At 38.7% G+C, this 27,035-nt stretch overlaps 1 protein-coding gene across 1 annotated transcript; it reads right to left on the reverse strand.

Annotated features, from left to right (window-relative positions):
* Positions 1–1,935: 1,935 nt before the first annotated feature.
* Positions 1,936–27,035, reverse strand: LOC142530128 (ATP synthase subunit gamma, mitochondrial-like). The gene is made up of 7 exons (XM_075635913.1): positions 27,009–27,035; positions 6,538–6,690; positions 5,516–5,629; positions 5,275–5,399; positions 4,759–4,849; positions 4,590–4,651; positions 1,936–3,883 (listed from the first exon to the last, which is right to left on the reverse strand). The coding sequence occupies exons 2-4, from the start codon at positions 6,677–6,679 to the stop codon at positions 5,317–5,319; spliced, it is 339 nt and encodes a 112-aa protein (XP_075492028.1). The 5' UTR covers positions 6,680–6,690; positions 27,009–27,035; the 3' UTR covers positions 1,936–3,883; positions 4,590–4,651; positions 4,759–4,849; positions 5,275–5,316.

A 27,035-nucleotide genomic window follows, 5' to 3' on the forward strand; every position in this document is an offset into this window, starting at 1 on the left:
AAACTTACTTTCGTTTTGAATTATGATACCGATGGTGTTCGCGTATGTTTGCAACCGTGGATGCACAAATGTTATGTAGCAATTATTTTCTATGAAATTGGAGACATTTTATAAAGAATTTGCTGTTAAGTTGTGTTTTTCTGTATACCATGCGCTTTTCTATTTTTTTCATATACCTCATGTATTTTTTATGTTTCCTAGGAATACGACAAAGGAATACCTAAAGCGATGGATAGCTTAGCAACAACCGAGAGCATTAATTGCCAAGGTAAAAAGGCGGATAAGTCGCGTCGTTGTTGGACAACACCTGAGGAAGAGGTGCTAATTGTAGCTTTGAAAGATTTAATAAGCAAAGGATATAAAAGTGAAAATGGATTTCGCAACGGCTACTTGCCTTTATTGGAATCGGCCATGAAAAGTGCGTTTTCGGATACTGATATACGTGGCCATCCACATATAACTTCCAAAATCCACGCGTGGAAGAAAAACTACAGTTCTTTGTCGTCTATGTTAGCCAAAAGTGGAATTGGGTGGAATCAGACGTAAAACATGCTTGATGCTACAAATGAGGCGTGGGAAGCACAATTGAAGGTAGTTTGTTCCCGTAAAATTGTTTGAATTCTTTTTTTTAAAAGTTATGTGATGTCATTGCAAAACATGTTGTAGGTTGACAACAGTGTACGTGTTATGCGATACAAGCGGTGGCCATACTATGAAGACTGGTGTGAAATTTTTGGTAATGATAGGGCAACGGGTAGCCAAGCGGAGAGTTTTGTAGCTGCTGTCCATGATGTGTTAAATTTGACAGAATAAGTACCTAATGATGTCCAAGTTCACATGGAAGATATATATCGGCCCATGGAAGGAGATGGAGAATCAATGTCTGTAAATCATACATCACCGTCCAACCCAAGTGTAGGTACCAAGGTGAAGTCAAAGAAACGGAAAAATATAAATGAAGGTGACGATAAAATTGTTGTTGCAATCAATAACTTAGCAGAAATCACGAAAGAGACAATGTACAACCTCATAAAAGAAATGGCTGCGGAGAAGAAGTTAGCTGAATCACAGATAACAAATGCTATGGGCAGCGTTCTGGACACATTACAAACCATTACGGAGTTAACTTCTGATGAGAAAGTCCGTGTTGCGGAGATGTTGGTGGTTAACCCGGACAAAATAAGTCTGTTCTTGAAGCTCGATCATGACGGTAGGCTTTGCTTAAGCAAAAGGCTGTTGAATCCATAAGTCATGTTGGTATGTGTTTTGAAATTTTTGATGGGAAAACGTTTTGGTATGCCGTTGAATACGAGTAGGCTGTGTACGCTCATTTTGGTATGAATTCGGTGTGTAACTTAACTACATTTTAAGTGTGTTTTGTTAGTTACGATCGTACCTTGGTGTTGGTAGAAGTTGTATTGACAGTGGCTTATATGTGTACGTGTACTATCTGGGTCGTGTTCTATTACTTTTTTTAGTATGTTGCCATTCTAATAGCACATTTAATGAACCTAATTCAAATTGGGAACAAAATATTGGTCCCTTGGTTGCAAACCGATATGTTTTTTGGGTTTGATTACGTTAGAATTCATATGACCCGTGTGCATGTGACTTTAATCCAAGGATTACAGTCTATTCTTTACGTGAGTCTTCCATTACATGTCTCAAGTTTGTTGTCCTGAAACACTTTTTTTCCTTTGTTTGGGACTCTATGGGGAGACTTATGTAAATTAGATTAATCAGTAGGCCGGCGCATCAAGTTATATTAGATCGATAAGTATTATGTGTAAATGTTTCTTGTGCGATTACAACAACTGTTTATTAAATACCCACTTCTACAAATAAAATAAACAAGTTCAAACATGTTGTCAATTAATAAAAAATATCGAAATAGTGCTCAATTTCAGATGTTTAATAAAACAACGATTGCATTAGTTGGGAACAACTATTTATACAAACATAGACAATATTACATAGAAGTAGGATGCTTGTTCAGTACATATCATGACACCAACAACAAAACACATTAAAATAAACTAAACACAGTGTCATGTTGCCTTTCTGTGCATATACCCAATGGATTTCATGACTAGGAAACTAGCACTAGTACAATACACCGATTAAACCTTAGGACACCAGTACGAAAATGTAGCAAAACGGTAGAAGACAAACAACGAGAGCAACTTCGAAAGCAAACTGCAGCACACAAAACATCCAATAAAACGATCTGCACAGATGACATCTATAGATTGTCTCACTGTGCATCTTTCTCGTCGTCGGAGCTACCAAGTACTATATACGGAGTTGTGTCATTCCTGATCACAAGCCGCTTTGAAGAGTTAGCTACGGGATTGTTGACACAACGTTTTCTGGAGGTGTTTATAGGCAGCTTCATAGCAATATTGTAGTCATCCATCCACTTGCAATGTGTATTCTCCTTCTGTGTCGTGGACTTCAACTGAACTGATGGCCTTTTGTTGGCAGCATGTTGAATCTTCTTTTGGTCAGAAAAAACTATCTCTTTCTGCTTCTCATCTTCGTCGTCTGAGAGGGTAACAACTTCGATTCTGTACTTCTTTGTTACACTTTCATCGGAAGCTGCTTTGTATGTCACTGACATTGTGTGCCTGTTGACAATAGCTTTCAGAAACTAAGAACACTCACTGGATTTGCAACGTAAAAAGAAAGAAACATGGTATTTAAGGAGTCGAAAATTAAACTAACCATTAAATATAGTTACCAACCCAACTATAAATGCAAGTCATTCCAAAGGGAAATTGTAATACAATGATGTGATATACCAATATAGGTCAACACCTACTAAAATTAGGAAAAATCATGATCACAAAGTTAAAAAAAAAGGAAAAACACGTTTTTCAACAAGTAGGCATATTATATTGTCAACTGAATAATAAAACATAAAAAAACTGAGCACATTATACAGTACACTTTGCATAGCGTGTACCACCTTGGTGAAACTTCAAGTAATAGAGAAATTCAGTGTACTACTTTTTTAATACAACAGGAAGAAATATAAACATTGTGCAGCTATTATATACTCCTAGTTTTATTGTTATGCACATGCAAATGAAAATAAATTATTAAAGTAATACAATATTGAAATATTGAGAAACATACCTTACCGTTGAGTGATTCCTGTACATATAGACATTGCTGCACTATTATTTGATGTTAGTTTCATAGTCATATAAGTTGGAAGAATGCATGAATCACACAAATTTTTAATGAACAATCAGTAACAGATTGAATAAAACACTTGCACACACTGCATTAATAAGGAACTTACGGAAAATACATGGCAAATAGGGTTCAACGATGCAGTGTTTCATTTTTATAAGCATACGTAGACAACATATATCACATTCTAATGATAAGGATTATGATGAGTAGAAAAAGGACACAGATCAACGCGCAAAGGAATCTAAAACAGCAACAAGCTTGTTCACGTCCATAAGCTGTGCTCTTCATTGTCTCACTGGGTAAATCTTCTCTTGCGGATGACCTGGCACATACTGTTTCATCAAATTTATTCGTAGAATACGGATGACGTTGGTTTGAAGGAGAATCATATGGGCTACAGGATGAATTCATTGTGTTGTTCATACAACACCTTCTATTACTACTAGAACATGAATGATCTTCAAAAGCATTTGAGTTGCTTTCGTTGTTAAACGATTGTTCAGCGGTCAATGTTGCATTTCTGCCATGGTACTCATTGTACCAAAAGAATCTCTTCCGATGTTTTAGTCCCACGGGAGATATGTAGTATTGTTAGGACGGGTTGAGTAGTTACCAGCCGTCCTTAAAACCATGGCCCCGTTCCCACACTCAAATTGTGGTGGCATTTTCAATTCCATGACACCTACGCAAAAACAAAGAATGGTGTTCGGCATATTATGTCCTCGAAAATTACAAACAGAGTAGTTCAATTGTTGTGTTACAGCAAAATCACAAACAATGATACACGAGAATCGTGTTATCACAAACAATGTTAAATATTTGTCCCCTCATACTTTAACTTCTGTATATACATCAAAATCAAAATGCATATACATAAAACAATTATTATTGTTTCAGCTTAACTTTTTGACATAGTATTCTAATGAAAGTACACGGATAAGACTTATGCAGACGACATCTTACTAACAAAATTCCTTGTTTATCTTCATATGTCTTCTTCAAATGCGTTTGCACGAAAAGTTGACAAGTTCGAAACGAAGCTTTCAGTTGTTCTATACACGAATAATAAAACTTAATATTATTACTGCAAGAAATTGTTTTCCATAGAAGTGAAAACATCCACTTGTACCCAGTGAAATTTAACAAACGTATCAACATGGAAGGAGATTATAGTCAACCACTATGATATTTTAATGAATTTGTATAAAATTGTGTACTGCATTCCAAATACGGGAATTTATGCAGATCATAGGTTAATCAAAAAAACTTATTCCTACCTTCCAATTTTTTCTGCAAATGGGTTTGTACGACAGCTTCCAAACATATTTATAATTTCGTCGCTGTTAAAAATTATTAAATCAGAAGTTTGTAGCAAAAAAATGACTTACAAAAACCATACATCTTTCACAGATTGCAACCGGCCATCTTCAGATCTATAAACTTGTGTGTTCTGTGTAAAACATACAAAGAAAACAAATCGCGTTAATTGCATATATGAAAATACTCATACCCAAGCAGAATCGGAAGTCCGCGTTTAATAGTGCTTCGTGCATTCACCATTCATTTTCTTTGAAGCACTGTAGAAGAAGAAAAATCGCTGTCGACCTCATCTTCAAGGGAAGACTTTGAACAAGATATTTTCTACCCTCTGTCAAAATGAATAGGGTATGTAATTTTGTAATTTCGATTGTGGGATAGGGATTGACTATTGAAGGCTATTGTGGGAATTACTTTGAGGTATTGAGGGCATTTTTGACAAACAAAAAGTTATCCAAGTAATAAAAATTCTATCACACACAAAATAATTAATAAAACAACATTACACATCATTCTTTATCAACTACATATCAATCAAATTACTAATTATTTAGTTATCCAATCACACAAACCAAACGGAGCCACAGAGTTTTTCTAAGCTAATGAAAGAAAGAACCATGAGTGGCAGAATTCAAAATAAGGCAAGTGAGCAGGTAAAAAATCTCCAAGGATGCTCATTTTTTGCCTAATTTGCAAGACTCAATTACAAAAAACAATCAATGAAACTGCACTAGTAGAAAAAGCCAGAGATACTACCTGAGTATAGTTCAGTTGGATTTTTCTGCAACACAGTTATTGCTAGCTCAATATCTTTGAATCACGCACAAGTTGGGCCTTAGCCTTTTCTCCCAAAATAACATATTTAGTTTCCTTTTCAGGACCTGTGGTCCAAAATATCAAGATTCTAATGATCCATATGCCCGCTAACGATAAGGGGGGAAAAGAAACATGATAGCAGAGAGCTTGAGCTGCGAGCATAAGCAAAATTGTTGCGTGCCTGAATTTATCTTATAAAGGCCCCTGCTTATTTTGACAGAGGTAGAATTGATTCCACCACAAAGACCTTTGTCAGAAGATACCGTCACAATAACATTCTTCTTGACATCAACACCTAATGATAGAAACACATGGACAGATAAGTACTAAAACAAAAATTATCTTGGCAGAATAAAGAACATAATACCACCCAACAAAGTAGTCAAAGAAAATCATAAAAACGAAATGGATAATACAATGGCCAACACTTTGTTGTGGAACAAGAACAAAACCATAACAGAGATACATACGTAACTAAGCATTATTTTGATTTGTTCCAATTTACAGATAGTAGGAAACTGTAATCCATTGGGAAAAAAATCAGCATCCCCACCTTACGAAACAGAAGTGCACATCACACAAACAGAAAACATACGAAACCACTCCTCCACCACCCCCCTCCATCCACTAAAAATAATAACACAGACCGAGGCCCAAAGATTAATTCAATTTGATATTTCTGGGTCAAATTTCCATTTATACCTTACAATAATAAATTTGATGATTGAAGGATTGAAAAATCGTGATGTACTATGATGCCCACAGTCAAAATCTCCGTTTTTATTATACATATGAGATGTGCAATACCAAAAGGCCCTGTATAAGAACAGGGAAGCTACAGTATAATTAACAAGGGAATGAAAAACCCCTGTCTGCAATCAAATTCAGAAAAATAATTCATAAGCTGAACTTGCTTTCATGGTCAATGTAAAGAAACATTCATCTCATACTACTTCATACCATCTACACCAGTAACAAACGCTACCATTTATCATACATCCACTACAGAGTTCGTGTTCAGACACAACCCCAAAGTTAAATAATCATGGCACACCAGCGAAAAGACATTTCATGCTATGCATGACATACTTCCAGCGGACAGCACTTGTTACCATGAATAAATAAACAATTTAACAGAAAATCAACAGAAACAACAGCCAAAACACTATGAAAGATTGAGATATAAAATTATTTTGTATTTACTTGGAGTGTCACCAAGCAAAGCAGTGAAAGGTTGCCATAGGCCACATGATTTTTCGGCTCTTGTTTGAACAGCTAGGAGCTTTGAAGCAGCAACCATATTCATTGCCTTGGTGATTTTTTGAATATTTTTGACACTCTTCATTCGGTTGCAAACTGCAATTTTACATAATTACAAATGTAAGAAACGTTGTTCGACAGATGTGAATAAATATATCAACAATAGTGTAAAATTATGAATTTGTGTTTTATCAGAATTAAGTGTTGTGTAAATGTTACAACATTTAAGACAACATGCAGCGGAATATTAAAGTTTGTAACACAAATTCAATTTAAATAAATAGATGGACAATATTAAATATTAACAAGTATAAATACTTGTGCGGTGCCTCAGAGCAAAAAGTTAATCACTAGAAAACCAAACCGTTTACAAAAACCTATCACTAGTGATTAAGACTAAAATCAATTTCCTCAACACGTTGAGAAAATAAAAGCTTTCTAAAACAATCAACAATAGTAAAACATCAACTAAGAAAGCAAAAACGTAATGCCAAAAGAGGAGCAAGGAAAAACGATTTCCAGCCAACGTCGTTACGGATGTTGTCCGCAGATGTCCCCAACATTCAAGGCAACACGCGATCACCACTCTTCAAAAACAACACGATCCTTGATGACTTATTTATCTGATATTCACGGCATGCACAAGTGCATATATGTATGTTTGTGTGTCGAGTGAGAAGAGTCCTAGCGAAGAGAGAGCTTCAATGATCTCCTTGATCTCTTATTTATAGATGTAGACTTTTATTCTTCAAGAAAATCTATTGCACAAGGAAAGTAAGAGTTAATTAGAAATAAACTCTTAATACCATATCTCTTTAAAATCATTATTATAAATAGCATATCTAAAACATATTTGCTTAATTATCTTAGAAATGCAAAATCTCACAAGATATTATATGAAATCAAATTAACAAGGAAAAGATATTGTTAGGGAAATAATTTAAATCAAGACATTTTATCAATTAAATTCGGAAATATTATTTCCTTTCAATCTCCACCTTTTTGCATTTCTTGGACAAAATGAGATCAAACCCATTTATCCTTGTTTAGCTCAAATCATCTCCCCCTGAATTAGAGAATTTTTCTCCCCCTAAATAAAATAAGGTTAGCACGGGTGTTGTTAGAATTGTTGGCAACACTTGAGACAACACCTGCACCATTTCATTAACAGCACCATTTCATTAACAGTTTACTAAGTAAATACATCAGGAGCATAGAGAGGAAAAACATAAACAGAAACATCAGCAAAAATAAACCGGCACAAAATGAAGGACAGATCAACTATTAACCAAAACACTTAATTCCCCTCCTCCTCTTCATCAACATCATCCTCTTCATCAGAATCTTCAAAATCCTCATCATCCTTTGTCCCTGATGGACCAGCTTCTGTTTGATCATCACCATCTCCCCTTTTTGTCCTGGAAAGACTGCTACCTCCAAAAGAAGCCGAAAGTTTGCAGCCACAGCTTCATAGTAGACAATATCATCCTGGGCTAGCTCAACCTTTGTCATAGCATGATCAATATCAGCCTTGGCTTGCTCAACCTTTGCCGTAGCATGAGCAATGTGGGCGTGCGCTTCTGGTACAGAGATCATGATGTAATCAGTGGTCTGTTGAGGAGCAGGAGGGCTTGGCGGTGGCCCTGAAACATGTGGTGCTCTGGGAGACTCAATCCATGGAAGATCAATTCTTCGATTGCCTTTGAAAAATGCAGGAGCAATCTTCATCAGTTCACTTACATCAGAGAGTTGCTCGTCAATGTTCCGAACGAATCCTGAGTGGTAAGAATCACATATATGAGCGAAGGAAACGGGAACTTGGAAGATTTCATTCCTCCTGCAACCTATTGTAGGACTGTCTTGAAAACCAGTATGCCAAAGTCGAGTGTGCACGTTGCAATAGCGAACAATGTCAGGGCTTGAAACTTAGTCACCACCATGGAATTGGACGATGGTTTCCAGTTTTTTATTGAAACTTTGTGGAGTACAAAGTAGAGAGAAGTCAATGTTGCAGCCAAAACCCGCTCAGGGTGTGTAGGAAAATGTGGAATTAGGCCTCCAGTCAACAGAGAGATGATTACATTAAGATCTGGTAGGGGACCATCATCAACCTCGGGTGTGCCATAATAGGCATTTATAACGGTGGGATTGAAGTCATACACTCTATTGCGGACAAAAACGCGACCAAATTTGACAGATCGTTCATCACTTACTCCAGGAGAGAGATTGGTGTAGAACTCAAGCACAGCGTTTCGGAAAAATGGGAGGACAGTTGACACAGTCGAGAACATATCTTTCGCCTTCAGAAATTGCACCAGATTGTTTCGGAGGAATGCGTCCATGTCAACATTTCGCTCCTCAATAAAGTCTCGGTTGGTATAAAGGGGCCACTGCGAGACAGCCTGCTCGGTGTAGAAGATGGTAGTAAAAGCCTTGTCGAGGTCATAATCACTAAGGTCCGTGTTGTCCGAAGTGTCCTCAACATTGGACACAACATCTGTAGGAGCAGGCACATCTTCATCGCGTGTATTACCAGAGAAAGGCTCCTCATCAGAAGCTCTCTCAGGGTGGTGAGAATGTGAACCAGAGTCTGCATTCTCAGATAGGGAGTAGGTAGATTCTCTCATCTCCTCAGGCGCGTGTTGGACAGGAGAGACATGTGCAGGAGAGGTAGTGATAGGTTTCTTGTTCTTTTTCAAATCAGCCAACACTTGTGCCAACGACACTTCATCCTCATCAGTCAAGGATGGTACCTTCTGTTCAGTCACTGGTATAGTATCAGAGGAGTTTGAAGAGGTCTTACCGAATGACGTGGAGTCGGATTCATCAGTAGCTGTTGGCGTGGGTTTCTCGCGGGCTACGAACTCATAATTAGTATCCTCAGAGTCATCACCGGAAGAATTTTCAGGATCGGCAAGGGATGGTCGGCTGGACCGCTCTCCTTTGCGACGAAATTGCTTCGATTTTGTCAAGTCAGGATTATACCCTGCCTGTCTTTTTGATCTTCTGACTGGAGGAGGAGGCGGGTACGCCTTATTGACAGCAGCAAAGTCCGGTGGATTATCAGGATCAATTTCATTTCCAGGCTCGCCTGGAGCAATTACTTCCAAGGGCACTGGTTCTTCAACAGCAAGTGCCAATGATAGAGAAGGTGCGAATGTGGGTGTTGCGGCAGATGTGGTCTCGGTGGAGGCAACATCTTCTGTGTGTCCCATTTCATTTCTGATGTCGTGAGGATCATATCCCCTTCCTGCCATTGAATCAAGGTAGATTGCAGGTGACGAGAAAAAATAGAAAGATTGTAGAGCGATGAGAGAAATTTCACAGATGAAAAACCGAAGGTTTGAAAGACTAATAGGCAGATAATGATGAGTTAGGCGATGCAAATTAAAAAGATAAGCATGAGTGCACAGTGCAACGGTAAAAAAATCTGTAACTAATTTAGTCTAACGGTAAGAAAATGAAACGGTGGAACCTAGCCGTTAATTTTTTCAAGCAATTACTGAGATAATTTTCGCACAATATTATTTAGCAAATTCCAGTAATAAACCCACATCGAATTTAAAACTCCACTAGACATGGAAAATCACTGAAATTCGAATTTTAGTGAAGTCTGAATTTTCATCGAATCCTTCTTTTGTTGAAATACTCATCTCCTTATGAATCAGCAATATTCACAATTATTTGTTTATGCATGATCTAGTTATGCCTAAGTACAGAATGTAACAGAAATAGAAACATGAAAACATGTATGAGATATGTTTACAGATGAAGTGTTGCTACAAATGTTGGCAACATCTTCTGACAACACGCACAATCCCCAGAAAAAATTTGATTTTTCTCCACACTTGGTGACTTTAGCAACTATTGATCATAGAAGTGGTAGCTCCCACATTAGAAGAACGGTCTTCTTTTGGACTCCTCTAGGTAACTTTTTCCATTTTCTTCTATTTTGATTTCTGTATTAAATTCAGAATAGGTAGCTTCCACACTAAAAGTACAGTCATCTTTGGACTCTTTTAGGTAGCTTTTTCCAATCTTTTCTTCTGATACAGAGCATGTTTTATAAATATTTTCAGTCTACTCAAATCACCTTTCAAATGGGACAACATGGTATACATGATTATCCTTCACTACTTAGTGACTTAATTAGAATATTTTTCATGTCCAAGTGTGTTAAACAAGATCGAATAAGGAATTGTAAGTGTACAGAAGATTAAGAAACATCATTCCAACACATCATATCACAGTATGCATGTAAATGCAGAATGTTTAATGAAAAATGCACATGCATGTTAGGTGTTGTCCGAGATGTTGTGACATCTGAGACAACATCTATGGATGATCAGGCAGAACACATGCTGAGATATTTCCTAAGGTTGGAGAATCTCTCAAAGTCTAATGCTTTTGTGAATATGTCAGTCAATTGGTTATTTGTATCAACAAATTCCATCCGAATCAATCCTTTCTCTACTAGATCTCGAATAAAGTGGTGTCGAATGTCAATGTTTTTAGTACGAGAGTGTTGTACTAGATTTTTTGAAATGTTTATTGCACTAGAATTGTCGTAGTACACAACTAAGGGTTTACTCTTTAGTCCATAATCTTCTATCATTTGATTCATCCACAAGAGTTGAGTGCAACCACTTCCTGCTACCACATATTTGGATTCAGCAGTTGAAAGTGAAACACAATTCTGTTTTCTACTATGCCATGATATCAAGTTATTTCCAAGGTACAAGCAGCCTCCAGAGGTACTCTTTCTATCATCCAAATCACCTGCCCAATCAGCATCTGAAAACCCTACTAAATTCGAGTTGGTGTCGTGAGTATACCATAATCCTAAGTCAATGATTCCGGCTATGTATCGTAGGATATGTTTTACGGCTTTTAGATGAGAAATCTTAGGATTAGATTGATATCTAGCACACAAGAAAACACTAAACATTAAGTCAGGGCGGCTAGCAGTCAAGTACAGGAGACTTCCTATGATGCCGCGGTATAAGGTGTTGTCAACATTCTCGGCAGCATCATCTTTGGATAATTTTTCATTTGAGCCCATAGATGTCTTCATGTGCTTGGTGTTATCATTAGTAAATTTCTTTATCAAGTATTTTGCATACTTACTTTGACACAAAAAGATGCCATCATACATTTGTTTGATTTGCAAACCAAGAAAAAAACTTAGCTCACCAACCATGCTCATTTCGAATGTGGATGACATGCACTCAACAAAATTATCAGCATGATTTTTAGATGAGGAACCAAAGATTATATCATCAACATAGACTTGAAAAATAAGGATTTCACCTTTGGATTTCTGAATAAAAAGAGTATTGTCTACCTCACCTCGCTTGAAGCCAATTTCAAGAAGATATTCTGTTAGTCTGTCATATCATGCACGTGGTGCTTGCTTCAAACCATAGAGAGCCTTTTTCAACTTGTACACATGATTCAAATTATCTGGATCTTCATATCCTTTAGGCTGTCTAACATATGCTTCCTCACACAAGGTACCGTTCAAGAATGCACTTTTAACGTCCATTTGAAACAATTTGATTTTCATGTAGCATGCAATAGCTAGCAATAGCCGGACTGACTCAATGCTGGAAACAGGAGCAAAGGTCTCATCAAAATCAATCCCCTTAACCTTTGTGTACCCTTGAGCAACCAACCTTGCTTTGTTTCGAATGATGTTCCCCTGAATCATCAGTTTTATTTTTAAAAATCCACTTTGTTCCAATTATATTGACGTGGTCAGGAGGTGGAACTAGATCCCAAACATCATTTCGAACGAATTCATCAAGTTCATCATGCATAGCATTGGTCCAAAACTCATCTTTTAAGGCTTCGTCAACATTTTTAGGTTCAAATTGAGATACAAACATGAAAATATTACCTGTGAGTAAGCAGAGCTCATGCCTATATGTCCAGTCATCTTTCGGTAATCAACTTTCTCTTTCTTTCGAGTTTGGACTTCACCTTGCACACTTCCAATTATTTGAGATGATGGATGATTTCTCTGGATCTTAGACGGTATATTCTGTCCATCATTTGCTGTGTCATCATCACTATTTGCTTCGTCCTCAAATTCAGTGATTTCAGTGTCACGTGTTGTGCTAGATGTTGCAACATCCGGGGCAACACCTGCATTTTCCAGTTCGATTGGGTTTCCCAGAAGATCTTCAACGTCATCCTCAGCAGTTTTCTTCTTGAGATCTGCAAAATCATCAAACACAACATTAAGTGGATTCCATAATAGTCCTAGTTCTTAAATTAAACATGCGATAGGCTCGACTGTTAGTGGCATATCCTAAAAACAAACACTTATCACTCTTTGAATTGAATTTGGCAAGTTGATCCCTGTCATTCAAAGTGTAACAAACACATCCAAAAATATGAAAATATTTGAGATTAGGCTTCTTTCCCATGATTATTTCATAGGATGACATGGTTGAGCCATTTCTCAAATACACTCTATTTGAGATATGACAAGCCGTATTTAAGGCCTCTACCCAAAAATGCTTTGAAATGTTCTTCGATGTTAGCATCATTCTTGCCATTTCTTGCAGTGTTTTGTTCTTGCGTTTGACAATTCCATTTTGTTGTGGTGTTTTTGGTGCCGAAAACTCGTGTGAAATACCTTTCCTGTCACAAAATGATAAGAATGAAGAATTCTCAAATTCCTTACCATGGTAAGTCCTGATTCTTCTCACCTTCAAATTATGGAAGATTGTGATTCTTGTGACCAATTGTTTAAACACACTGAAGGTGTCTGATTTCTCCCTAATAAAACTAACCCATGAAAACCGTGAGAAATCATCGAACATATACAAAAGAATATTCCTTACCTCCAAAGCTTTGGACTTCCATAGGACCCATAAGATCCATGTGAAGTAACTCCAAACAGCGTGTTGTCCCAGATGTTGGCAACACCGGGTGTGACACGCGAGTCTGTTTTCCTTTTTGACACTCACCGCACATATAAGGTATCCTAGATGAAAGATTAGGCATACCTCGCACTGCCTCGTATTTACTCAAATTCTTCAAGGTTTTGAAATTTACATGGCCGAGTTTCTGATGCCAAATGTCAAGTTCAGTAATTTGTGCATGTTTGCATGAAAGTTCTACACCTATCTGGTAGCAATTGTCCGAAGACCTTGTACCTGTCATGATGCAAATGTTAGATTCATCAACAACTTCACACGCATGTTTATTAAACTTGACATGCAAATTATCATCGCATAATTGACTTACGGTTATTAAATTTGAGTTTAATCCTTTAACTTGGAGCACATTGTGGAGCTTTGGTAGTCCTTCAACATTCAAAGTTCTTTTTCCAACAATCTTTCCTTTAGCTCCCCCTCCATAGGTTACTCTGCCACATTTTTTTTCAACATAATCGATGAGATATTCTCGTGACCCTGTCATATGGCGTGAGCTTCCACTATCAAAGTACCAGTAACCTGCAGTGTTAGTTTTTCATGAAGTATAAACAACATTTCAGTGAATTTTCACCTTTGGTACCCAAACCTGTCTTACTGTAGGTCGATTCTTGGAGGTTTTGCGGGAAGTGTTGTGCAACATTTGAGGCAACATCCGGCTTGACTTTTGGTTCATTGGGTCATCCTTGAATTTGAAACAATATGGCCTGATATGTCCAGGCTTAAAGCAGTAATGTCATACATACCTGTGTTTTTTTTTCTTAGGAACAGGTGCAGTGGATTGTCTTTTCGATGGAGAGCTTTTGGTTGAAGGTGTAGGTTGTGACGGTGTGAATGTTTCAGTTTTTCCTTTCACAAAAACAGTAGATTTTGAAGACATACAAATTTCAAATACACTGTCTTTGAATCCCTAATCCCTTCTTGTCATCTCTTCCCATTGAAAGTATGGATTCAAGCTTGGATGTGCTCGAATTAAACTTGGATAAGGTCTCAGTTGCCTTTTGAACTTCTTCTATGGTCTTACCCAGTTCTAAGTCCTTTTTGCTCAGAATTACTTCAAGTTTGACAACCACGGCTTTTAGATCAGTGTTTTCTTTTACAAGAATTGAGTTAAGCTTGTTTCATAAAGCTTTTGAACACTCTCAAGAGTCATCTCTTCATCATCAACTTCCAATTCCTCATCTACACTCGAATTTCCAGAAGTGGATTTTAAACACACTGATTTTTTGTAGATGTTGAGGCCATGAGTGGCAATACCTAGGGCAACAACTAATGTAGTCAAGGAGGTGTGATTATCTTCATCATTGGATTTCTCCTCCTCATCAGATTCTTCATCTCTTAGAGATGCATTGTAGCCTTTATTCTTTCGCAGTCTGTTGGCACATTCATTTGCATAGTGTCCAAACCCTTTGCACTCTCTACATTGTACTGAATCATACTTCTTTGAGTTAAATTGTCCTTTGTATTCGTTCCTTTGTTGAAATTGTTGCTTGGCAGGAAACCTTTGTGGTCTTTCAGGGGCAGGAGGACTTGGAAATTTTGAGGGTTGTGCATCCTTCTTCTTATCTCTGATTCTCTTCAAGTAATCTCCAAATTTCTTTGTGATAAAGGAGATAAAGTCCTCACAAAGGTCTGATTCATTGACTTCTTGGGATATTTGAAGAAGGTCATTGAAGGAGTCATTTGAAGCTTGGAATGCAATTGTTTTCCCTTTATCATTCTTCTGCATGTCTATGTTCATCTCAAAAGTCCGAAGTGAACTGATAAGTTCTTCCAAAGCCATTTACGATGTGTCCTTAGTCTCATCTATTGCACAAATTTTTATGTTGAATCTTTCGTGCAAAGAACGAAGAACCTTACTAACTAATCGTTCATTGGAGATGGGGTCTCCAAGACTGAATGCCTCATTAGCAATTTCCCGTAGGCGACGATCATATTCCAGTATGCTCTCAGATTCTTCCATCCTCATCATCTCGAACTTGGAAGTAACCATCATCAGTCTTGTTTGTCTCACACTCTCTGAACCTTCATAGTGTCTTTGGAGAATGTCCCATGCATCCTTGGCCGAGACACAATTAGTAATAAGCCCGAACATGTTCGTATCTGTAGAGCCCAAAATCAGTACACGTAAAACTCATGCATTTATTTAATTGTTAAATCATTTATTTAAATTTAAAATGATTTTTAGTGATGCATGATTTATTAAATTGCAGTATTTTAAATTATGTATGTTTATGTGATGCACGTTAAAATATTTTCTCGAGTTTCATGTTTCAGACGATCACTCGATGCGGGATTGAGGAAAGGAGACCGGTGACGATTTTGGCAATTTTAACGTGGTATTTTATTTTAAGTGGGTTTGAGGGCATTTTAAAAGGTTTAATTAATTTTTAGTATTTTAAAGGCCTAATTTAATTATTATGGGATTTTAATGACTTTAAAATTTAAAGATTTGCCACTTGTACATTTTATTTTAAATCTAGAGATGTTATTAAGAGTTAGAGGAATGTTAGTATTTTAATTAGTTGTTAATTATTAATTAGCAATATTTATCCCCTTAATTTTAGCCAAACACACACACACATACTGATACACACACACACATATTTCATCCCAACTTTTATTATTTTTGAGAAGAGAAAACCTAGGGTTCATATCAAGAGAGTAGCCGCCCCTCCCCTTTAGTTTCCAGCAAAGTTTTGTTGAATTTTCTTCGAAGAAATTCGAGCCACCATCGTCCCGGATAAACCTTCGCTCCGTCTCCGCTTCGGTATCGTCGGTTCGGTAAATTTTAATATCAAAAGGCACGTATATTCTATTTTTCCTGCGTCGATCATGTCATAGTATGTGTTGCGTTGTTTTTATGCATAAAAATACATGTGTGATGTGTAAAATTTGAGCGAAAATTGTTTAGATCGCATTTTGAACGTTTCTAGATCTAAAATCTCGTTTTTGCTGTTCTTTTAAAAGCTGCGATTTTTCAGTCGCAATTTTGAGGAACCTTTCAACAAAAAAATCATAGATCTTTTTGATACCTTCGATTTGATATGTAATTCAAAGTATTTGGATAAATATTGAGTGAGATATGGTTATTTTCGTGGGACTGCTCAAACAAATTTTTCTGAAAAATATATTATTGATGTGTTCTTGAAGTTTATTTGTTGCAGGCCTCATTGGGAACCGTCGGGTGACCAGTGCTGTGTTTTGGTATATAGAGTATGAGTTTGGGATGGGTTTGATGCTTTGTTTCGTGTCGACAGGCGTTGGTTGCATTAGAAATCGTGGGAAACAATTGGTGTCAAAAATTTTAGTTTACGGATATGTTGCTTGTTTGGTGTCGTCGTCGTTTGGGACATTTTGTGGATTCGAGTAAGTGCCATAGAGTCCTAGGATGAGTCTCGAGGCGTTTTTCACTGTCGGTGTAATCGAAATTGGAGAGTATAAGTTTCTGAGTCGCGGAGTCCAGTTTACTCGGCGCCCGAGCGGTAACTTTTTACCACCCGAGCGCCACTCTTTCTGTGCGAGTGTTCTTTCCAGTAAACTCGGCGCTCGAGCAGGTAATTTGTTACGGATCGAGCGCGGACCTGAGCGCAGACCCTGGCGCTCGAGCGTTGAAGTTTTACCGCCCGAGCGCGGCCCCATCTGTAAAAATGTTTGGTTTCCTTCTTCTTTTCAAGCTCAATAGTGAATTCATGTCTTTTATTTTTGGGAATGTTCACACATCATTTTAGAGATTGTTCGGGGTTCGATGTCATGGGTTAGTACGATGATTTAACGAGGTCCAGTCCCGAGTGATCTAGAATGTCATAAGCTATTTAATTACTTCGGTGGTGAGCGCGAGTACCTACGTCTAAGCTATGAAAGTTAAGTACTTGTAATCACGTTAGCATGTGCAGCAGTGACCCCAAGCGAGACCCAACGAATCCCTCAACGCCAAGTAAGTAAGTATGTTTGACGTGCAAAGAAAATATTTCAAGTTTTTGAGGTATGCTAAATGTCTTGTGACCAATTATGCATGGGATTGGAAAAGCGGTAAAGCATGACCAGGGATCAATCCACCCCGTTAAATCATGAACGGGTCTAGATCAGGATTGGAAAGCATTAAAGCATGAACAGGGACCAATCCACCCGTTAAAGCATGAAACCCGTTAAAGCATGAACGAAGATCTCATGTATATGGCAGTGGATTTTTTCCTGTCAGCCCAGTACTGTGGTTTAGTCTGATCAGGAGATTTATGTTATGGGTCACTTGCTTTGAAACATGCCTCTACGCAAAATGACGAAGTTTAAGTCTGTTCAAGTATGTACAAGTATGCAAGCACGTTTAAGAAAAGTTTTATGTTTATGGCACCTCTATGTATGTACGTATGCAAGTTCAAGTTTTAGTGCAAGTTCAAGTTCATGTATGTACGCTATATTTTAAAGTTGCATGTGGTTTTATTACGTATTACTCGTTACTTCTTGTTTATACGTGTTGAGTCTTTAGACTCACTAGACTTGATCGATGCAGGTGAGGATGACTTGGAGGAGACTAGAGGTGGGGACCAAGGAGCTGGCTTGGAATTGAGCGGGAGGCTAAACCCGAGGACCGCCATGTTTTAAGCTTTTTGAAATGAGCAAAATACTCTGATTTATGTTACTGGTTATGAGATTTTAATTAGATTCTTTTGGTGAACTTTATTTTTTAGATCTTTTGTTGCTACAATTTTGGAGACGTACAGTTTATTTTAAATCGAAATTGGGAGTTATGTTATAATCAAGAAAATTTTTAATTTTCTGCAAATTTTAAGTAGTAAAAATTACGGTACATTACAGTTGGTATCAGAGCGGTGTTCTTGTAAAGGGTTATGCCTACTGCTAGTCGCAAGAAGCTCACGAAGTCACACCTCAAGTCTGTAAGTTTTAAAGTTTTGAATTATGTTATGTATTAAGCAATAAGTCATGATTTCAGCATGTCTATGTTTTAATTTCGATGTACGTGCATCTTATACTATTGATATCATGTTCATGCATATGAGGTTTACGTGCTGGGTAAATTTTTGGAACAGTATGCCTCCTAGATGCATAATTAACCGGGAAGCAAGGGATGAGGACAGAGAGGCCCGAGACGAGAGGAGAGACACTCCATGGAGACCGTGTGCAAGCACGTTTCAGGTGTGCCACATTTCTACTGACCGGGGACGCCAGACTCTGGTGGGAGACCGTGTCCGTAGCAGCGAATTTGCAGACCATTTCTTGGGATGACTTTAAAGAGATATTCTGCTCCAAGTATTTCACTGAAGAAGTACGATCCATACTGACCAGAGAATTTAAGACCCTGCGACAGGGAGACGGTAGTGTTGCATAGTTTGTCAGGAAGTTTGAGAGGGGGTATCACTTTGTGCCCCTGATAGCTAATGATCCCCAAAGTAAGTTGAGGCATTTTATGGATGGGTTGCGGCCGGTATTGCGCCGTGACGTCCGAGTTGCTGGTCCTACTACCTACATGGTTGCCGTGTCAAGAGTTTTGGTGGCAGAGCAGGATCAGAGGGATATTGAGGCTGACAGGCAGGGCAAGAGGCCCTATGAGGCTCCACAGCAGCAGCGACCTCAGTTTAAGAGGCCGTTCTAGGGGCAGCCAGGGAAGAAGCCATATCAGGGACCGCCAAAGGGCAAGGGTCCTGTGCCACAGCAGAAGGCGCCACAGAGGCCGGGAGAGCACCCGGTGTGCCCGAAGTGCAATCGCCAGCACCCGGGACAGTGTTTGTATGGGTCGGGCAAATGTTTCAAGTGCGGAGCAAGTGACCACATGCTAAAAGAGTGCCCTCAGTGGAGGCAGCCGACCCAGGGAAGAGTGTTCGCCATGCATGCTCAGGAGGCGAACCCAGACACGACGTTATTGACTGGTAAACTATTTAATTAAGCACTGTATTACTTTGACATGCACGTGTTGGAATTTTAATTGGGATTTTTAGTGAGCTAGTAATATTTTTTTTGAGTCACTTGGGATATTAATTTATGCGATGCTTGAGTTTAATGTAGAGGTTTGGGGATATAAGTTTTGTGTTGTGCTAACGTATCTCAGGAAATATTTTCATAAAGAGAGTATCCACGAAGGCCCTTATAGACTCAGGAGCCACTCACTCCTTTATCACAGAATCGTTCGCTAGCCATCTAGACGTCAAGTCTATTGGACTCGACGTGAATTATTCAGTAACAGTCCCATCAGGGAAGAGTTGTCAGCTACTAGTGTGGTCAGAGACATTGATCTTGAACTGCAGGGCCACCTAGTATATGCCGATCTGATAGTGTTGCCGATGCCAGAATTTGATATCATTCTGGAATGGACTGGCTGACAAAGAACAGAGTTCTTCTCGATTTTCAGAAAAAGGACAGTGTTGGTAAGACCTTTGGGTATGGAGCAGTTTCTCTTTGAGCTAGCTAGATGGAGAAGTTTCCCTCGCATGATCTCGTGCATGTAGGCGCTGAAACTTATTTCCAAGGGGTGTCAGGCTTTCTTGGCAAGCATCATTTCAACACCTGACATACCCACTTCGTCATTATCAGATGTGCCAGTAGTCAGAGACTTCCCAGACGTCTTTCCTGACGACGTCACAGGTCTTCCACCAGAGAGAGAGGTGGAGTTTGCAATCGATCTTATGCCAGGCACTGTGCCAATCTACAAGGCACCGTACCGTTTAGCTCCAGCTGAGATGCTAGAACTCAAACAGCAGATTCAGGAGCTCCTTGACAAGGAATTTACCCGCCTTAGTTTCTCACCGTGGGGCGCACCGGTACTCTTCGTAAAGAAAAAAATGGGAAGCATGAGGCTGTGTATCGATTACCGAGAACTGAACAAGGTAACGATCAAGAATAAATACACACTTCCAAGGATCAAGGACTTGTTCGATCAGTTGCAGGGAGCCACAGTGTTCTCTAAGATAGATCTTCGATCAGGGTATCACCAGCTAAAGGTAAAAGATGCAGATGTTCATAAGACGGCCTTCAGAACCAGATATGGGCATTACGAGTTTTTAGTAATGCCATTTGGACTGACGAATGCCCCAGCAATTTTCATGGACCTCATGAACCGAGTATTTCAGCCTTACCTTGATCAGTTCGTCATAGTATTTATTGACGACATTCTCATTTGCCATGAGGAGCATAGCCAGCATTTGAGGACAATTTTGCAGGTTTTGCAGAGTCGCAAGTTGTTTGCGAAGTTCAGTAAGTGTGAATTTTGGTTGGAGAAGGTAGCGTTTTTGGGCCATATAATATCTAGCAGTGGTATTGAGGTGGATCCAGCTAAGGTAGCAGCAGTCCAGGAATGCGTCGAGCCAAAGAATGCGTCTGAGATTTGCAGTTTCCTAGGCCTAACAGGCTACTACAGGAAATTTATTCAGGGATTTTCGTCGATAACATGCCACTCACCTCATTGACAAAGAAAAATGCTAAGTTTGTGTGGAGTGGCGAGTGCCAGAAGAGCTTCGATACCTTGAAGCAAGCTCTCATTTCAGCGCCAGTGTTAGCCAAGCCATCAGGGCAAGGAGATTTTGTGTTATGAACCGATGCATCTAAGCTCGGGTTAGGCGCAGTGTTGATGCAGCATGGTCGGGTTATAGCTTATGCTTCCAGGCAGTTGAAGGTGCATGAGAAGAACTAACCGACTCATGATCTTGAGTTAACCGCCGTTGTCTTTGCTTTGAAGATATGGAGGCATTACTTGTACGGCGAGAAATGCCAGATATTACAGATTACAAGAGTCTCAAGTATTTCTTCACGCAGAAAGAGCTGAATATGAGACAGAGACGGTGGTTGGAGTTGGTAAAAGACTACGATTGTGAAATTAGCTACCATCCAGTGAAAACTAATGTGGTGGCTGATGCCTTCAGCAGTAAAGTTGCAGTCTTAGCCCAGTTGTCAGTACAGAGATCTCTTCAGTCAGAGATTCAGATATTTGAGTTAGAGGTTTATCCTAAGGGCAAGGGCTCATAAACTGTCTAATCTGACAGTCCAGTCTTCCTTACTAGACCGTATCCGTGCAGGTCAGTCTTCGGATGAGCAGTTACAGAAATGGAGGCTGAAGGATGAAGCCAAGGGCAGTGTACTCTACACAGTGTCTGATGGTATTGTGAGATACAGGGATAGAATGTGGGTGCCTAGCGTTGATTCGATCAGAGAGGATATTTTGACAGAGGCACATGCATCTCCGTATTCAATCCACCCAAGAGGTACCAAGATGTACAAGGACCTGCAAGTTTTGTATTGGTGGCCAGGGATGAAGCGAGACATCCGCAGATTTGTGTCTGAATGCCTCACTTGCCAGCAAGTGAAGGCATAGCATCAGAGGCCAGCAGGAATGCTTAAGCCACTCCCTATCCCCGAGTGGAAATGAGAGATTATTACCATGGAATTCGTTGTTGGTTTGCCAAAGTCAGTCAGAGGTTTTAATGCCATTTGGGTCATAGTGGATCGACTCACTAAGTCAACGCACTTTTTGTCCGTGAAGATGACTTTCTCCATGACGCAGTATACGGAACTCTATATCAGGGAGATAATCCGATTGCACGGAATCCCAGTTTCTATTGTGTCCGACAGGGACCCGAGGTTTACAACGTCCTTTTGGAAGCATTTGCATACAACCATGGGGACGAAGTTGCTATTCAGTACAGCTTTTCACCCGCAGACAGATGACCAGTCTGAGCGAGTGATTCAAATTTTGGAAGATTTATTGCGAGCCTGTATGATCGATTTCCAGGGGACTTGGGAATTGAAGCTACCTCTAGTGGAGTTTACCTACAACAATAGTTTCCAATCATCTATAGGTATGGCTCCCTACGAGGCATTGTATGGAAGGAAGTGCAGGTCGCCGATTCATTGGGATGAAGTCGGTGAAAGAGCAGAACTTGGTCCAGAGATTGTTCAGCAGACTGCAGATGTGGTGGTCAAGATCCGAGACAGGATGAAGACCGCACAGAGTCGTAAAAAGAGTTATGCTGATAAAAGGAGAAGGGATCTAGAGTTTTCCGTAGGTGACCACGTTTTCGTGAAGATAGCACCCATGAAGGGTGTTATGAGATTTGGGAAGAGAGGCAAGCTTAGTCCGATATTCATTGGGCCGTTCGAAATTCTTGATAGAGTTGGGACACTAGCTTATCGTGTAGCCCTACCGCCAAACTTGGCCGGTGTACACAATGTGTTCCACGTCTCGATGTTGAGGAAGTATCTAGCCAATCCTTCGCATGTTTTGAGCTATGAACCGTTGCAGCTTGCTCCAGATCTGTCGTATGAGGAAAGACATGTCCAAATCCTAGACAGACAGGAGCGGAGACTTCGGAACAAGGTGACCAAGTTGGTCAAAATCAGGTGGCTAAATCAATCAGTGGAGGAGGCCACTTGGGTGACCGAAGCAGATATGAGAAATCGCTACCCGGAGTTGTTCGGTAAGAGTTAATTTCGAGGACGAAATTTATATAAGTGGGAGAGAAACTGTAGAGCCCAAAATCAGTACACGTAAAACCCATGCATTTATTTAATTGTTAAATCATTTATTTAAATTTAAAATGATTTTTAGTGATGCATGATTTATTCAATTGCATTATTTTAAATTATGTATATTTATGTGATGCACGTTAAAATATTTTCTCGAATTTCATGTTTCAGGCGATTACTCGATGCGGGATTGAGGAAAGGAGACCGGTGACGATTTTGGCAATTTTAACGTGGTATTTTATTTTAAGTGGGTTTGTGGCATTTTAAAAGGTTTAATTAATTTTTAGCATTTTAAAGGCCTAATTTAATTATTAAGTTATTTTTATGACTTTAAAATTTAAAGGTTTGCCACTTGTACATTTTATTTTAAATCTAGAGATGTTATTAAGAGTTAGAGGATTGTTAGTATTTTAATAAGTTGTTAATTATTAATTAAGCAATATTTATCCCCTTAATTTTAGCCAAACACACACACATACTGATACACACACACACATATTTCATCCCAACTTTTATTATTTTTGAGAAGAGAAAACCTAGGGTTCATATCAAGAGAGTAGCCGGCCCTCCCCTTTAGTTTCCAGCAAAGTTTTGTTGAATTTTCTTCAAAGAAAATCGAGCCACCATCGTCCCGGATAAACCTTCGCTCCGTCTCTGCTTCGGTATCGTCGGTTCGGTAAATTTTATATCAAAAGGCACGTATATTCTATTTTTCCTGCGTCGATCATGTCATAGTATGTGTTGCGTTGTTTTTATGCGTAAAAATACATGTGTGATGTGTAAAATTTGAGCAAAAATTGTTTAGATCGCATTTTGAACGTTTCTGGATCTGAAAATCTCGTTTTTGCTGTTCTTTTAAAAGCTGCGATTTTTTGGTCGCGATTTTGAGAAAACATTCAACAAGAAAATCGTAGATCCTTTTTGATACTTTCGATTTGATATGTAATTCAAAGTATTTGGATAAAAATTGAGTGAGTTATGGTGATTTTCGTGGGACTGCTCAAACTGCGTTTTCTGAAAAATATATTACTGATGTGTTCTTGAAGTTTATTTGTCGGAGGCCTCGTTGGGAACCGTCGGGTGATCATTGCTGTGTTTTGGTATATGGAGTATGAGTTTGGGATGGGTTTTGATGCTTTGTTTCGTGTCGATAGGCGTTGGTTGCATTAGAAATCGTAGGAAACAATTGGTGTCAAAAATTTGAGTTTACGGATTCGTTGCTTGTTTGGTGTGCGTCGTCGTTTGGAACGTTTTGTTGAGTCGAGTCAGTGTCATAGCGTCCTAGGATGAGTCTCGAGGCATTGTTCACTGTAGGTGTAATCGAAATTGGAGAGTATAAGTTTCTGAGTCGCGGAGTCCAGTTTGCTCGGTGCCCAAGCGGTAACTTTTTACCGCCCGAGCGCCACTCTTTCTGTCCGAGTGTTCTTTCCAGTAAACTCGGCGCTCGATCGGTAATGTTACTGCCCGAGCGCGAACCCTGGCGCTCGAGCGGTGAAAATTTACCTCCCGAGCGCGGCCCCATCTGTAAAAATGTTTGGTTTCCTTCTTCTTTTCAAGTTCAATAGTGAATTCATGTCTTTTATTTTTGGGAATGTTCACACTTCATTTTAGAGATTGTTCGGGGTTCGATGTCATGGGTTAGTACGATGATTTAACGAGGTCCAGTCCCGAGTGATCTAGAATATCATAAGCTATTTAATTACTTCGGTGGTGAGCGCGAGTACCTACGTCTAAGCTATGAAAGTTAAGTACTTGTAATCACGTTAGCATGTGCAGCAGTGACCCCAAGCGAGTCTCAACGAATCCCTCAACGCCAAGTATGTAAGTATGTTTGACGTGCAAAGAAAATATTCAAGTTTTTGAGGTATGCTAAATGTCTTGTGACCAATTATGTATGGGATAGGAAAGCGGTAAAACATGATCAGGGACCAATACACCCCTTTAAATCATGAACGGGTCTAGATCAGGATTGGAAAGCGTTAAACAATGAACGGGGACCAATCCACCTGTTAAAGCATGAACGGGGATCTCATGTATGTGGCAGTGGATTTTTCCCTGTCAGCCCAGTATTGTGGTTTAGTCTGATCAGACAATTTATGTTATGGGACACTTGCTTTGAAACATGCCTCTACGCAAAATGACGAAGTTTAAGTATGTTCAAGTATGTACAAGTATGCAAGCACATTTAAGAAAATTTTTATGTTTATGGCACGTCTATGTATGTACGTATGCAAGTTCAAGTTTTAGTGAAAGTTCAAGTTCATGTATGTACGCTCTATTTTAAAGTTGCATGTGGTTTTATTACGTATTACTCGTTACTTCTAGTTTATACGTGTTGAGTCTTTAGACTCACTAGACTTGATCGATGCAGGTGAGGATGACTTGGAGGAGACTAGAGGTGGGGACCAAGGAGCTAGCTTGGACTGAGCGGGAGGCTAAACCCGAGGACCGCCATGTTTTAAGCTTTTTGAAATGAGCAAAATACTCTGATTTATGTTACTGGTTATGAGATTTTAATTAGATGCTTTTGGTGAACTTTATTTTTTAGATCTTTTGTTGCAACCACTTTTGAAGACGTACAGTTGATTTTAAAACGAAATTGAGAGTTATGTTATAATTAAGAAAATTTTTAATTTTCCGCAAATTTTAAGTAGCAAAAAGTACGGTACGTTACAGTATCAACTGAAGAAAAAATGGCATTTCAGTGCCTTTGAGTTGTAATTTGAAATATGCACTTCATCAGTGGTCCGGTTACTTTTCGATTTTATTAGACTATCACCATCTTCGTCCACTCTCCTAGGTGGAGTCCAACCGCTTAGAACTCGTTGCCATGCTCTCTCATCTATGGACTTTATATGAAACCGGATTTTGACCTTCCATAGACTGTAGTTGGTTCCATCTAAGACTGGTGGCCGAAGTGCGGTGTTTGCGAGTTATGGATCGATCCATTTGAATAGTTCTGTCAAACAAAAACAAAAACCAGAATCAACACTTAGTATATTAAGAGTAGGCTCTGATACCACTTGTAAGAAACATTGTTCGATAGATGTGAATAAATATATCAACAGTAGTTTAAAATTATGAATTTGTGTTTTATCAGAATCAAGTGTTGTGTCAAATGTTACAACATTTAAGACAACATGCAGCGAAATATTAAAGTTTGTAACACAAATTCAATTTAAATAAATAGATAGACAAGATTAAATATGCACAAGTATAAATACATGTGTGGTGCCTTAGGGCAAAAAATTAATCACTAGAAAACCAAACCGTTTACAAAAATCTATCACTCGTGATTAAGACTAAAATCAATTTCTCAACACGTTGAGAAAATAAAAGCTTTCTAAACAATCAACAATGGTAAAACATCAACTAAGAAAGCAAAAACGTGATGCCAAAAGAGGAGCCACGAAAAACGATCTTCAGCCAACTTCGTTACGGATATTGTCTGCAGATGTCCCCAACATTCAAGGCAACACGCGATCACCACTCTTCAAAAACAGCACGATCCTTGATCACTTATTTCTCTGATATTCACGGCATGCACAAGTGCGTCTATGTATGTTTGTGTGTCGAGTGAGAAGAGGCCTAGCGAAGAGAGAGCTTCAATGATATTATTGATCTCTTATTTATAGATGTAGACTTTTATTCTTCAAGGAAACCTATTGCACAAAGAAAGTAAGAGTTTAATTAGAAATAAACTCTTAATACCATATCTCTTTAAATCATTATCATAAATAGCATATCTAAAATATATTTGTTTAATTATCTCATTATCTTAGAAAAGCAAAATCTCACAAGATATTATATGAAATCAAATTAACAAGGAAAAGATATTGTTAGGGAAATAATTTAAATCAAGACATTTTATCAATTAAATTCGGAAATATTATTTCCCTTCAACAAGAACATTTCATCTTTTCAGAAGATTAATGGACATAATGGTTCAAATTTTGAGGTAAAAAATAAACAAAATCTGCAATAAATGAAAGAACATACCAACTTGAGTTGAAATCGAACGAACCC

The sequence above is a fragment of the Primulina tabacum genome, chromosome 16, assembly GCF_025594145.1.
Source record: "Primulina tabacum isolate GXHZ01 chromosome 16, ASM2559414v2, whole genome shotgun sequence".
Taxonomy (NCBI): domain Eukaryota; kingdom Viridiplantae; phylum Streptophyta; class Magnoliopsida; order Lamiales; family Gesneriaceae; genus Primulina; species Primulina tabacum.